Below are 14306 nucleotides of genomic sequence, written 5' to 3'. Positions count from 1 at the left end.
ACTCTTTTTGGAGATTGTGTGCGGGGGGGGGAGGCACAGGTTTTGTCATTTTTAGTTGTCATTATAGAAGTAATATTTCAATTAACAATTTATGGAAATACGCAGTACGCAGAAGAATAGTGCAAAGAGCAATCAACATTCACATGATTTTGAAAACAATACATCTTAGAAATACAAGTGGCACCAGGAAACTTATAGTGCATATGTATAGGCACAAGTGGAGAATGCTGATGCACAGTACGTGATCAATTTTTGGGACTTGATACACATTGTCCAGGACACGTTTTGGTGAGAAAGCGTAACCATAAGGTTATAAAGGTGTAAATATTAAGTATAAAGAGTTATGTTTGACATATTCTGCATAGCAGTGTTTGAGCATGATTTAATGTAATTATCTCTATAAAACAGACACTCTCAAGTAAACAGAACAAGTTGGCTAGTTTGGTCTCTGTCCTAAGCCAATTGGCATTTATATAATTAGGTGGATATTGAAGTATTTGGTAGAATAATTTCTTGATGCCTACATTTCTTTACACAAACACAATACCAACTGAAATCCAAATGGCCTTTCTTATTATCTAACCTGAAAAAATGGCTACATCTTCAAGTCATTTTCAGTGTTACGTCACAGTTTAGACAATAATGTCCAAATACGACTCCTAATTTCATAGAGGCATAACTTTGAGCTATTTGGCCATGAAAATATTAGACAATGTCTCCTATAGACACTTAAAGTAACACTTCAACAAAGTCAAACTTTGGGGGTAAAGCCCTTAGGGGAACTTTACACACTTGTCAACAGCAATCCCTTAGGGGGAGGGGGTGAGAGTATATGGATGATAACAAAAATAACAGTTTAACAGAATCTTTAAACAAAATTGACTATATGGATGGTGAACTTTACCTATATACATTTGTAATTATTGGATACACCTTACAGCAAATGGTTAACTTAAAGGCTCAACATAGGAATCGAAGGAAGGTTAAGTTGACAGATTTTTAAGTCAAACTTCCACCCCCTTCTCTCATCCCCACTGAAGTTTTACATTGACAAGTATGAACAACAATCTTTTTTTTCTTTCATTACCAAAATACAACAAGGCATGAGAAGGTGCTGATACATTATTTTTTTTTGGTTTTTCTCAAATGTCTTTTAATTTCATCAATCTTCTTTGATATGTCCATCTCCGATATCTTCCGGTGTGTCACTCGAAACATCCTCAACAGCCTTCCCAGAATTCCCTTCTCCTCCTGCCTTCTCTTCCTCTGGAATCATGTCCTTGTTGCCGGGGGCAACCGTGTCAATCATGTCCTCCTCCTCTCTATCCTTCTCTTCTCTGTCACACTCATTCTCATCATCTGTAAGGCAACAAGCATGAGTTGTACAGATGCAGGGTGCAAAATACCTGGTTGCCCAGTTGCTCCGGGCAACCAAATTTGACTTGGGGCAACCTATTTTTGAACCGAGGTAGCCCAGTGTGCTAGCTGAGTTTTAAGAATGCCCCCCCCCCAAAAAAAAATTGTGCCCACTTGGCTTGCACCACTGTATCTGGCAGATGCTTTTTAGGTATTTTAGGTATTAATGGTTATTACTAGTATCAGTTAACTAAAGGCTGAAAGTAGTATGTACATGTATGTAATGTTACTACCGCAAATTCACAATACCAGGGCAACCTAAAATTCTGATGGGCAGGGCAACCTAATTTTTGCCGTAGGTTGCCCACCGGTGTATTTTGTCAACTGACTTGATGTACTTCAGTTCATGAATTTGGCAATCAATGTACAGTTGTAGAGATGTGAGGTCATGTGGCGTAGCGGTAGTGTGTTCGGCTCTGAACCAAGATGTCCCGGGTTCGAATCCTACCTTGTCACCGATCTTGTACCCTGGGAAAGGCACTTTACACAATTTTTCTCACTTCACTCAGGTGAAAATGAGTACATAGCTTTGATTAGAGATGTCCCCTGGATAGGATGTTAAATGGAGGTGCCATGTTTGGGAGAGGCACATCACACACACGTTAAAGAACCCATTACACCTTTCGAAAAGAGTAGGGGCATGCCCCCGTGTACAATGGCCCAAATACTACTATCTGATGATTCACTACGGACTACAGGAAGAATAGTGTGACAATACACACTATTGGAGATCCTAAACAAACAAACAAACAAACAAACCATGCGTATGCTTCACATTTTGCCAGGGCTGGGGTTACCATATGCATTAATATGTGGGCTAGTGCCACTACATGGCTCAAGGTGTGGGCAGCACATGCACAGCTGGTGTGTTAGGCCGAGAGGCAGGTATAACCGGCTATACAGATACAGCACTGTGGTATTCTAAACTTTATGCTTGCAGCAGCCAAAGTCTCTACAACATGCTGTCAGCTATATGAAGAGGGCGACTCCTCTTTTTAGAATGGATCAGCCCAAAATGCAGACAGCAGAAGCGTAGTGCTGTGTACCGGTTCGCTGGAACTAGTTCTGGACTTGTACAAATGTTTAGGTTCGAGGAAAAATAACCTGAACAAAAAAAAAAAAGACTCAACTCACATACCCCTTTTCGTTCTAACAATCTGAAATCTTCAATAGTCAAAAATTTGCGCTGCAAGTCCCTCTGTATTTTGTATATGCTCTGGGTTTACATCATGACTTACAAGTCCAGATCTGAACCTAAATTTCTGGACTTGAATTGGGACCCAGACCAGGGTTTCGGTACACAGCAGTACAGAGGAGTATTAAAGCATGGTTTTGCTGGCGTTAAGGCTCCGTGCGCCAAACAAAAACAAACAAAAATCTAGACTTTTACCAAACTGCTGCCATTGTGTTGACCCGTGACCACCACATTTTAAGTAAACCCCTCACCCTTCCCGTCAGCGAGGTTGGCCTCCGAGTCGCTGTCCTTGTCGTGAAGCACGAACTTTCGCTCCTCCTCGCTGTACACGTCCTCACCAGCGGTTGACGAACGCGTCGCGGGCTCGTCTGGCAAGAGTTTGGGCGCAGTGGGGCGGACTTTACGAGCTGGGTTGAGCGTGTAGCAGTACGCACAGCGAAACGCTTGGAAACAACAACAGAGACATCTTTAAAACCTTTTGTGTAAAACCAGTAAGGAGTATAACAAGTGTCAACATTTTCTGCACATACTGCTAATAATCTACATAACACTTGCAACTGATTGTGTGTATCGAGGCTCTCTATTTTCCTTTTGCAAAGATAAACATAAAAACTAGAAAAGTAACATTTGCAAAGCAAATGCATAATGTTTACCTTTGAATATGGTCTGCTCTGTTAATTCTGATTCAAACACATTCATATATATGGTCAGACAGGAGTCTAAATCCCTCCTGCTATAAAATTGCAACATTATGTAACCCAACACCAGTTAACATGGTGAGAGCCTGTCTGGTTCAGCTAGTCAGGTCAGATGTCACTGTTTGGAGAAGAAGAAGAGGAAACATAGCAAAAACAATATGTTTTCCTTTGGTAAACATAATAAACAAACAGATAAACAAAAACAGAACTTACTGATGAATTCAAACTCCTCCTGCAGTGCCATGCCGTTGTGAGAGTGGCACTGTTGACAGATGAGTGCGAACCTGCTGCTGGGACCCTCTCCCACTAGGTAGTCAACAACACGATCAAACACCGTCCGCTCACGGGGCAGGATCGGGCGCGCTAGTGGCGGTCCGGGAGGACGACCTTGGTAGAACAAGGGTTAAGTAAAAAATAAATTAGCTCTGTATAGTGTTCTAGTCACAATACGTTTGTTTAATGGAAGTTTGCCTCTTATGATGAACAAAAATTTCTTCCAATCCATCATCTTTGATAGACAACAATCAGTGTTTAAAGAGATGGTGCTCGATATTGCATGAAACAAAATTGAGATGACAGAAAAAATTTCAGGCTGGCTGGATCTGTGTACAAAATTGCTTTTGACTTGAGTCTTGATTTTATTTTCGAATTTTGACTTTCATTTTGGAAGTGAGAAGATAGAATTTGGGCTAACAAAATTGACTATAATTCACTGAACAAGAAGATATCAACACTGACCCTCATAGAATACTATTAAAATGTGACAAACTTTTTAGAAGAGAATAAAGTAACCAGAGTTGAATATAGCCTGTACTTTTTCTGTCATCTGCTAGGAGCGCTTTTGAATTGGAGGCTGAGATTCTTGATCAAGAAAACATACTTTTTGGTCAACATTCGTATTATAATGAACCCTGTGGTATACATGTAGTGTACTTTGATCAGAATGCAGTGGAAGGACAACACATTGAACAGTTGTTAAACATGTTAGTGTACATACATTATGGTTAGTGCACTAGATAACACAACACAACAGTTTTCTGGTGAGAGAAATGTGCTGTCAAAAGCTGACCTACATAACTGGGTATTCCAATTTTTAATTGAGAATAAAACTTGAGATGCTTAAAATTTGCTTGCTGTTCCTATTATGTATTGAGTTGGAACAAAGTGTTAGCTCTATAAGGCCACACTGATTTAATTTTAGGGATGACATCCATGCGCACATTTATTTTTGCCTCCTTCAAGACTCTGGCCTGGGTGCCATCCTCCGTAGTCCATGGTATCTAGAGAGGCAGCCATAAACATGTTGGATTGCACCCAGGCTGCCAAAGCTCCACTGAACTCAAGAACTCAGTACAGTGCCAACTCATACATGCCGCATGTGCCGGCTTGTCATAAAAGTCGTAATGTACATGTACTACCACAAATTTACAATACCAGCTTTGTATTCCTGTGGTTTAGCAGCACTTTTTTTGGCTGGAATTTTTATTTTATTCCCCTATGCACACTAGTTTGAGGGTCCTGAAATGATGTCATCTGAAAAATCAATCAGTGTGACTGTGGCCTATCAGCTACATGTACAAAACGTGATTGAGTGCAGGCTCACTCCATGTGCTGTGCATGCCGTGCTGTAGTGGTACTGTTTGCGTGCTGTACGCGTGCCGTACTGTGTGCGTGGGCTTACTGGGGACTCCGGCGGGCCACGGTGTCCCAGCATGCCACTCCGGCGGGCCACGGGACGGGGTCCAGGGGGAGACTACGCCACCATGCAGCACAGAGGTTAATTGCAGCACACCACACATTATACAAACCAACCAATCATTAGTCCATGCGCTATCCGGAACAGTAATTTAAACATCCATGTTTTGATTGTACAATGTTAATACATTTTGTATTTTGAAAGTTCATTCCAACTTGAGCAATCTATGTGCAATTAAAAACATGTAAAACAACAACAATTTATTCCTTCCTTCTTTTAAAAACACTTTGGCAGTCAACATAGCACAAGAATTCTGCGTAAAGCAGGACATATTCTGCACATGTTGCATAGCATTAGCTAGCCACAATACAAGCTTTTGGATAACAAACGTTAAAAGCTGACAAATAGAATTCAACTTAAGCCAACAAGTAACATCAAACAAGCTGTGACAAAACAATTTCATTCGTACTTTAACTGTGGACACAGAACGTGTTTTGGAAAGCGACAATGTGGACAGTTAGTTGTGATGAAACTAAAATCAGGCTTTGAACTCAAGTCAAACAAAATAGTGATAGATTAAATAATCATATTTGTTAAATCAATCTGTTTGATATGTATATCATATATAATCATTGATGAGTGCATTTTTCATGATTGGTGATATTGTTAGTTTGTTAGTTCTGTTATAATGTATTGTTGAAAAAACATAGAGGGATGAATATTCTTTCAGTCTTGAATTTCTCCAAATGACACAAATCAGATGACATACCCATAGACGGTGTAGCCTGGGGCAGAGAGTGCCCAGGGGGCCGGGGCGGCACCGGAGTACCCTGGGAAGGAGTCTCCACTCTAGTCGGGGCGACCGCCAGGCGGGGGATGTTGGGCTGGGCAGGCGGCGCTGGCGTTCTCCGCTGACGTAACTCTACGACAGCAAACACGATAACACAACTGGAGTGACGCCATTTTGAATTATAACATCGCTCCATCAAAGTGTATGAGTAAGAGTGCTAAGCCTATTTAGCATTAGGCCACATTAATTTAATGTGTTGTTTCTCTGATTTTTTCAGAAAAAATCTGGAGCGACAGGGCAAAATAAAAAAAGCCAAGGCACCCCATGATAGCTGGAAATGTTACAATATGAGTCATAAAGTGAACATACCAGGCTGGTTTATAATTAGAACAATAGATTTTGAACTTTTAATGAAACAAAATTGCATTGCTACATTGAAAAACTTAAGGACTTTTTCAACCGTTGGGGCCAAAATATGTCTTTCATTGAGCATTTTGCAGTAAATTTAGAACAAAAAATTTTTTTTTTTTTTTTTTTGCAAATCAGAAAAAAATGGACAGGGCGATACAAGAAGCAACAAATTATATTGGTGTGGCCTTACCACCAAAGAAAATAACAATCACCAAGTGCAGATGGTTTTCCTCAGACCCCCGAATGTCACACATTCATGAATTTGGCCTCCTGAACACCCACCAAGGGTACCTTGTCCCTATCCTATTTATGTTGTACATAGAACCTTGTCCCTTGAAGTATATGGGGAGAAAATGTGGTAATAATATTAATTGTAGTGAAGTATGCAGCTGATGCAACCTGGAAAAAAATGGTGCAATTCCTGTTTCGGTCACAAAAAAATTTGGGTCAGCAGGTAGGTTTTTTGTCTTTTTCTTTTTAGATTTTGGCAATCCCTCGTAATCCAGCTTATACATAACAGGAAACAACATTTTTTCCCAGGAACTATATGAAAAAGATATCCATAGGAAAACCATCCCCCAAGTTAGTGATTTACCATTGGTGGTCTTGTCATACCTTTATGTCTGTGTAGGTGAGTTCTGTAGGAATGTGACACTGGTTTGTCTGCTTTGTGACTTCTGTTGGCTAGGGTGTATAAAATTTTTATCCGTTTTGGTCAATGTCAGGCTATGGTATAAAAATGCTGTTCTTTCTTAAAAGTTTCCTGTCAATGTCAGGTTAAGGTGAAGTTGCTTTCTTTTGATCTTTTTTTGGTCGATGTCTCTCGCTATTGTATGAGAATCTTCACATTACTCTCTAGACTGACAATCCAGTAGTTTTAACATACAAGTACATAGAAACTATAGATCTCTTGGTATCTTAAGTCTTAAACAATAAGAAGCAATTTCTTTAAACATAACAATAAGGAGCAATTTCTTTAAACATAACAAATAGTTTGCAACCAAACCTGTTAAAGCAACATGCATATTTAGAAATGACTTGTTTTAGTACCTTGTCCAGGAGGTGGGGGCCCGGGGGTAGGGATAGGTGGCCCTGGCTGTCTTCTCGGGCTGCCTGGTGGGGTCTGTTCAGGAGTCGGCTGGGGAAAATAATACAGGCACTAGATTATAGCATTTGAGACAGCTATGTCCACCAATATCTGTTTCTCTATAGCCTATGAAACCACTTTTTGGCATAACATGTCAATTTTGCAGGCATGTAGTGCATCGGTACTGGTTACAGTATAATAAATGGAATGACCTAACTGTTGCACATCTATTGTTCAAAGCTAGAGGATGCCTCTACCCTACTTGGTGCCAGTGAGTTACACTGCACAGTAGTTCTTTGAAAGAACAAAATATTTTCTATGCAAATACATAATACATTCAATCTTTTGTTCAGTCATTTCTTCCAAAAGCACTTACTAGTTTGTAGAAATGCATGCAAATTGAGAAATGCATGCAAATTGAGAGAATGTACTTTACCTCTTCTTTGCTTGGTCCAAATCTCTCCAGAATTTCCTTGGCTGCCTTGTAAGTCTCGTGCTCCATCACATCTTCTAGCTGTGAAGATACAAATTTATAAGTTTTGTCTTAATTTTTCTGCACATAGAATAAGATAACAATTGTGTTTACATATGCTGAAACTACAGACTAGTGAACTAAACCCACGTTCAGGTGCAGGTCTGGATTCAAGTCCACAGATTCAGGTTCAGATTGAATCTAAACATTTTTACAAGTCCAGAACTGGTACACAGCGCCACTGCAGACTGCATAGTACTAGTAAGGAAAAGTTTAAGACAAGGATGCATAGAGTCTGAAATATGTGAGCATTCCATGGCCAGTGTAATGTGCAACTATCACAGAGTAGTGCTTTCCAAAAACTACTTTGGACTGCTTGTACACTTGTTTCCTACCGGAAGTGCATTTACTGTTTCACTGGGATTTATTTTGAGGTAGAACTAAGGGAACTTCAAGGTAGGATTAGACAATATCAACTTACAATGTTCTTCTTCTTTTCTCTCAAGTCTTCTAGCTGACTTTCTGAAAAAAAAGAAGAAAATATCAGTATGACATACCGGTAACAATTGTCATGTCAGAGAAAATCTGAGAACCCTATTTCTTCTGAAAAAATCTGACAACCAACAAATCAACTTGGTGTGGCCTAATCTCTTCAAAAGTACCTTTCTTTGTGATTCTTCTTACGAAGTACCAATGGAGTAGCTTCTTGACGGTCCATATTCTGAAAAATTAATAAGGGGGTTACATTGTATTTGCTTAGAATCTAGCTTTAATAGAACAGTGGCACATTTTGCTGGTAGACTAAGTACAGTTCAATGACACTTGGGTGCACTAAGGTGCACATATACCCAGTATTTTAAGTCCTGCTAGAACACTGTGCAGTGGCTGATTCCGTTTGTGACTTTGTAACTTACAGCAGTGGGAACATGAGTAGAGGTAGTGATCGGATGACTCGCTCCTGCCAGCCCTCAGGGAAGAAGAGGAAGTAGAACATAACGGCAGCGGCTATGTACAACACGATGGAATAAATCAGCAGCCCGCCAACGTAACGTCTCTGCAACTCCTCATTGTGCCGTTTAAATTGCTCTAAGCTCTGGATTTCCTGAAACAAAAATACGGCACAGTTAAATCCTTCAAATCAGTAGCGTGCATAGTCCAGTGGTATAAGTGACCAAGCCTCTGGACCGAGAGTTTGGGAGTTTGAATCCCGGCTGTTGTCACTCACTGCACGCTACTGGAAAGCAGTTAAACTTAAAAATTTTCCGTGTGACAGATAGACTCACATTGTCCTTAATTCACCCCATCTCAACCTTGCCTAGACTATCCTATAAATAGCTTATTTTCAAAACAGAGGGATCATATTTTGTGTATGTAACTTTGTTGCAATTACATTAACACATTCCAGCCATGCATTTATGAGTTCAATATGGCATTGCTGATAATGAAATGGTATGTAAACATGTGCCAAGAATTTTCACACAAAAGCATATATAGCATTACTATATTAAGGATGTTCGTGTAATATATGATATTGTTTCTATTGCTCTACTTGTTACTGATGTACAGAACTGTTTCAAAGGCGAATTTCACTACAGGCTAAAAACCCCTGGATATCCTTTTCCCTCTAGAAAAGTAGATGATTTTAGTATTTTTGCACCAAATTACAGTACATTTACTTATAATCATGTATTGTAGGGTAATAATTATATACATTGTGTATACACATATGTATATAGTTTCAAAGGGACAATTGGGAACAATTTCTCTATACTTATCCAACTTTTTTTTCCAAGGACCTAGAACTACTTTTCGGGACACTTTGGAAACATTTTATCAATTTGGGAATGATTCTAAGTAATATTCATAAACAATATTACTAGTACTTCATTTAACCAAGTCTGCAAAAAAGCAAAAATTTCTATTAATCTTCTTGTTAGTTCCCCACAAAAACTAGTCCTTAATTATAACTTCACAACTTCTAAATTTACAATTATTTTTGGTGATATAGAATTTCACTAAACTGAATTGATGAATACATTTGCGCTACTACTAGTACTACTAGTAATATGGTTCCTGTAACTTGTAAGGAAAATGGGCATATATTTTCATAGTAATCATACTCATATTGGTTATAAAGTGCAGGGCTCAAAATATCCACATGCAACATGCAATGTGCACTGTGATTTTCAAGATTTGCAAGTGAATTTCATGACATGCATGTAGGAAATTGCGATTTTCTTGCCAACATGCAATTTTTGCATGAACTTAAAAAAAAATATTTCAAGCCCTGAAATGCCAATTGTGCATATAACCTTGACTTGATTTGAATGTCTATGTGTCTACAGCTAGACTGTGGACTACATTATATAGATAACACAAGGTTTGACTTAGGCCCTCCTAAGTAAACTTCCGAACAGGAATTTAGGTCAACATTCCGAAGTGCTTCATGTAATGGTGGACTGTTCAATGTTTCATGTCCCTACATATGTAGTAATTTTATTTCAAGTTTAACCCTTGTTGGTAAAACATTTACAGCATAATTCTCGATGATTCAGATGCAGAATTTAGGATGATGAATTAGGCCACACCAAGTAAATTTTATGGATGACGTCCTTTGGAGACCCTAAATCTAATGCGAGAGGGCGAAGAAAAAACAAGAAGGGCCCTAAAAAACAAGATGCCTAGATTAGAAATATACTATGAGACGACAAATGTTAGGACACAAATAGAATGAGGTGACACAGTGTAACAAGCAAGAAGTCTTATTTATCATCAAAACAGCAATAAATCAGGTGGAACGGCAGTTGTCGTCTTGTGCTTTGGGGAGATAGATGGAGCAGACAGCAAGTTCCTTCAAATGTGGCAGCATGTACCAAACTGAATTCCTAATTGAAGTCATTATTTCCTTGCTTGATGCTTCATAAGCTTTGGTCCGTACAAACCTATTTGCGGCACTGTCGTGACTCTTTGGTCATAGTTACAGGAAGCGGAATTTCTTTTTTTTTTCTAGGAACAGGCCAAAATCAATGCGAGCGCGGACGTCATCCATAAAATTTACTTGGTGTGGCCTTACAGTAAAATACAAGCTTATGTTATGTCATTGTCACACCTTGCTGACAATTGTAAATATTTATTGTCCTTTCATGTGACATGGCTATTATTTTTATTGACAACAACTGGAATAGATTTTATAAGACATAATCATCTGTAGGACACACAGAAGTATCAAATTTACCAGACATAATGATTTGCATGAAATGATGGCAAAACAGAAGTCACAGAAATGAAAATGACTGATTGACACCTGATCATGACAAATGTTTAGGTAATAAAAGTTAGACCAAATACTGCCATAATTGTATTGATGTTAACCTTTCCATTTTATTCAGCAATTTTGAAGTTTAACCAGTAACATTATTAATGTTTACAATCCACAAAATATATTCAAATATATATTAATATTACAGATAATACATACCTTATCTAGCCCTTCAAGCACTTCTACCGTAGTTTGCTTTTTCTATGGGAGGGGAAAACGTACGAAAAATTTATGAAATACAACTATAGGTTAAACATGTAGAATTGTCAAATATAATATTCATAAATCGATATTTATCATTGTTGTTCCATCAGTAAAACGTAAGTTTTCAAAATAACATTTCAACATGGGTATACAAGGTTAACAATATAGTTTTTATTAAGAGAATTTTCTCAGTCTGGAAAAGCATGGTCTATAAAATATAACGTTATATATTTGACAAAGCAAAAATATTACGACATCCAAATAAGAAACTTCCGCTCTACAGTATTATAGTGCTGTGACATCGTACGAAAAAGTTGTGGACTTACTTTGAAGCGTGTAAGCACTGCTCCCATGTTGTCTTTTTCTGTACAGGCAAGTTTGAGCACGAAATGAGACGGAATATGTCAGGAAAGACGTGAAATGTTAGGAGAGACACGACAACCGTTTCAGTTCGTCCGCCATTTTCTGAGGATTGGGTCATTACGCATGCGCAGGAGGGAGGCCCTACGTGGCGCAAAACGACTGACTGTCGTAAAAAAACACTCTCCAAGCAGAGGTTTGGGGTTACCTAAATTTTGGCATGTTTTTGGCGACGTCTCAGGGAGGAGCCTAATGGTACAATGTTGTATGCAGTTTGCAAGAATTCTAGGAATGGTACAGGCATTCTTAGCCTGGGCGCCATCCCCCGTAGTGCTTTGAGAGTAGTGAAAAAAAAAGTCTGACGTTGAATATATAATGTGTTATAGTTAAAAGTCATGTTGATATGATTATATGGATGACATCGTCTGGGAACCCCAAAACTGAGGCGAGCGGGCGAATGAAAAAGTTTGGCAAATAAGTTGCCTTCATTATGAGATATTCCCTCTATACTTCTATTAAAAAAATCATGCACAGTATAGTAAAGACAAGTAGATGTTGCCACTGTCCTTGGTACTGAAGAGCTATCCACCTTGCATAAAGATGAGCTTTTTGTAAAGGTGGTTTCGGAAACGTTCCTTAAAACCCCATAAAATACCGTTTTTTTATAACTACTGTCTAGGAAAAACTTGATAACCTCATGCATAATCGATAGACCTACACACATTGAAGTTTTGAAATAATATTCATATGCGTCACCAGCTGACTCTTTCCAAAGTTGATCCAATGACGACGTATATTTTGTTTTATTGGTTAAACATTTGAGTGAAAAGCATGCTTTGAAATTTCTTCTTCGTTGGATTTAAAATGCCAAAATGTATTTGGATTTAGCGTATCATGGGTAAAACATTAACAGGTAACGTTATATGGTGCCAGGCTTGCTGCGATACCGCCACAACCGACAGGAGGCGCCCCTTCACTGGTTGTTCGAACGGAACTTCAGGGAAAATGGCGCTTTGAGGATAACGAGAAAAGAGGGTACGTAAAGCAAAGGTAGCATAAAATGCCCTTCAAAGTGAGCATATATAAAACGCCACAATGTGGATGACTCTCGAATTGCAGTTTTAAAGTTTTCGTCGGCAAATCTCAACATTACATATACGTACCGCAATTGATAAAATTACCTAAAACTTGGTACTTGTAACAATGCATTGGCCACGTTTTCACAACTTACGTACAAACTGTGAATACATGTACATTGTATAAAAAAACCGAAACAGAGTCTTATAACTATTAAATTTCAAGCCTACAGATATCGGTAATAATAATAAGATGACAATTACCTGAAAAATAGTTTCTCACTTGGATACGTGGGAGAGAATTTATGTTACTGCTGTATAACTGCAATTAAAACAACAATGCTTTGATTTGGACTTATCCAAAATTACTTAACATTATATTTTACAAATGAATTTTCAAATCAACTTATCAAATAAAAACAATTGCTTTGACTTAGTAAGTACCGTTTGGGTATTATAATGATAGATTACATATTTGTTAAACTTTAACTTATTTTGCTGTCTCGTTATTTTTCTTTAAATAAAAAAAGAAATAGCAAACGGCGCCAATTCCATCCATCGACAGTTTAACCAAATAGGCAACCGCCCCATGATAGACCCATTTAGACATTGATTGAAAATAATAGTAATTTGATTGTTGACTTTTGAGCAATTTACCCACGACTTTCAGTCGCTGAGTAACCATTGAACAGGTAATAATCTAGAGGTGGGTCCTCTTTTGGTTTGAATTATTTAGTGAGGGGGGGAACTGGTGAATGTCTCCCCGGCACGCGAGCAAGTTAGAGGCACTGATCTGTCTCTCATTGTTCGGAGTACACATAATTGCGTTGTTATGTCCCTGCCCACACGAGGCCGCATAAATCGCGTGAGACTCCGTTGTTCTTTCCCAGCCAGGCGGGTTAACACCCGAGTTTTGCAAATAAATCCTGACATCCCGAAGAACGGGTGGCTTTTTGCCGGTAATTCTTTCCTCGATAAGCGAGGACAATGGCGATGCGGGCTGGTATTGTCTACGTCCAATTAGGACGACACCGTGTGTTGTTACTGGGGAATACGGGATGATAGGCCATTATGGACCGGCCTGACTCCATGATGTGTGCCTTCAAACGGCAGACTGTCGTAAAAGTTTATGACCTGGGGGGAGTCTATATATAACGTTGCAAGAATAGGTAAATATATTTTAAAAAAACTGCTTTGTTTAGAAAAATACAGACTCTACCAAAGACTTGTGCTAGCCCTTGTTGTTTGAGTAATTAGGATATATCAGGTTTTATTCTGCATCTGGTCTTATTAAATACATTTCGTCTTTTTTTTACTTTGCCATATATTGTACCATGTGCAATTGTTGTGCAATAAAGTTCTTCTTCTTCTTCTTCATATAACGAGATTCATATTCTCATAACAAACGCGCTAGTTTTTTCCTTATATCTATCAAAAAAGACAACACAACTTTAGTTTTATACATGACATACAATATATGTAAAACAAACATGTTAGAGTAATTAATTTCATAAACAAAAAATGAAGATGCCACCTCGTGGAAATTTTAATGGAAAAAATCATATAGTGTACTGCTACTTAC

At 38.5% G+C, this 14306-nt stretch overlaps 1 protein-coding gene across 4 annotated transcripts; it reads right to left on the bottom strand.

Moving 5' to 3' along the window:
* Positions 1–1151: 1151 nt before the first annotated feature.
* On the bottom strand, positions 1152–11797 carry LOC109475879 (protein lunapark-A-like). 4 transcript variants are annotated; one of them, XM_019776689.1, is made up of 12 exons: positions 11615–11797; positions 11244–11285; positions 8680–8867; positions 8428–8486; positions 8247–8287; positions 7730–7807; positions 7257–7344; positions 5775–5927; positions 4991–5062; positions 3523–3696; positions 2863–3054; positions 1152–1359 (listed from the first exon to the last, which is right to left on the bottom strand). In XM_019776689.1, the coding sequence occupies exons 1-12, from the start codon at positions 11639–11641 to the stop codon at positions 1163–1165; spliced, it is 1311 nt and encodes a 436-aa protein (XP_019632248.1). In that variant the 5' UTR covers positions 11642–11797; the 3' UTR covers positions 1152–1162. The 4 variants fall into 4 exon arrangements, with proteins under 4 accessions (XP_019632248.1, XP_019632250.1, XP_019632249.1 ...); XM_019776691.1 differs by having other exon boundaries at positions 11611–11791; XM_019776693.1 differs by having other exon boundaries at positions 1264–1359; positions 2807–3054.
* Between the last annotated feature and the right edge of the window lie 2509 nt (positions 11798–14306).

This window comes from Branchiostoma belcheri, unplaced genomic scaffold (assembly GCF_001625305.1).
Source record: "Branchiostoma belcheri isolate BF01 breed outbred unplaced genomic scaffold, Haploidv18h27 scaffold35, whole genome shotgun sequence".
Classification (NCBI taxonomy): Eukaryota; Metazoa; Chordata; class Leptocardii; order Amphioxiformes; family Branchiostomatidae; genus Branchiostoma; species Branchiostoma belcheri.
This window is presented reverse-complemented; position numbering and strand designations above follow the sequence as displayed.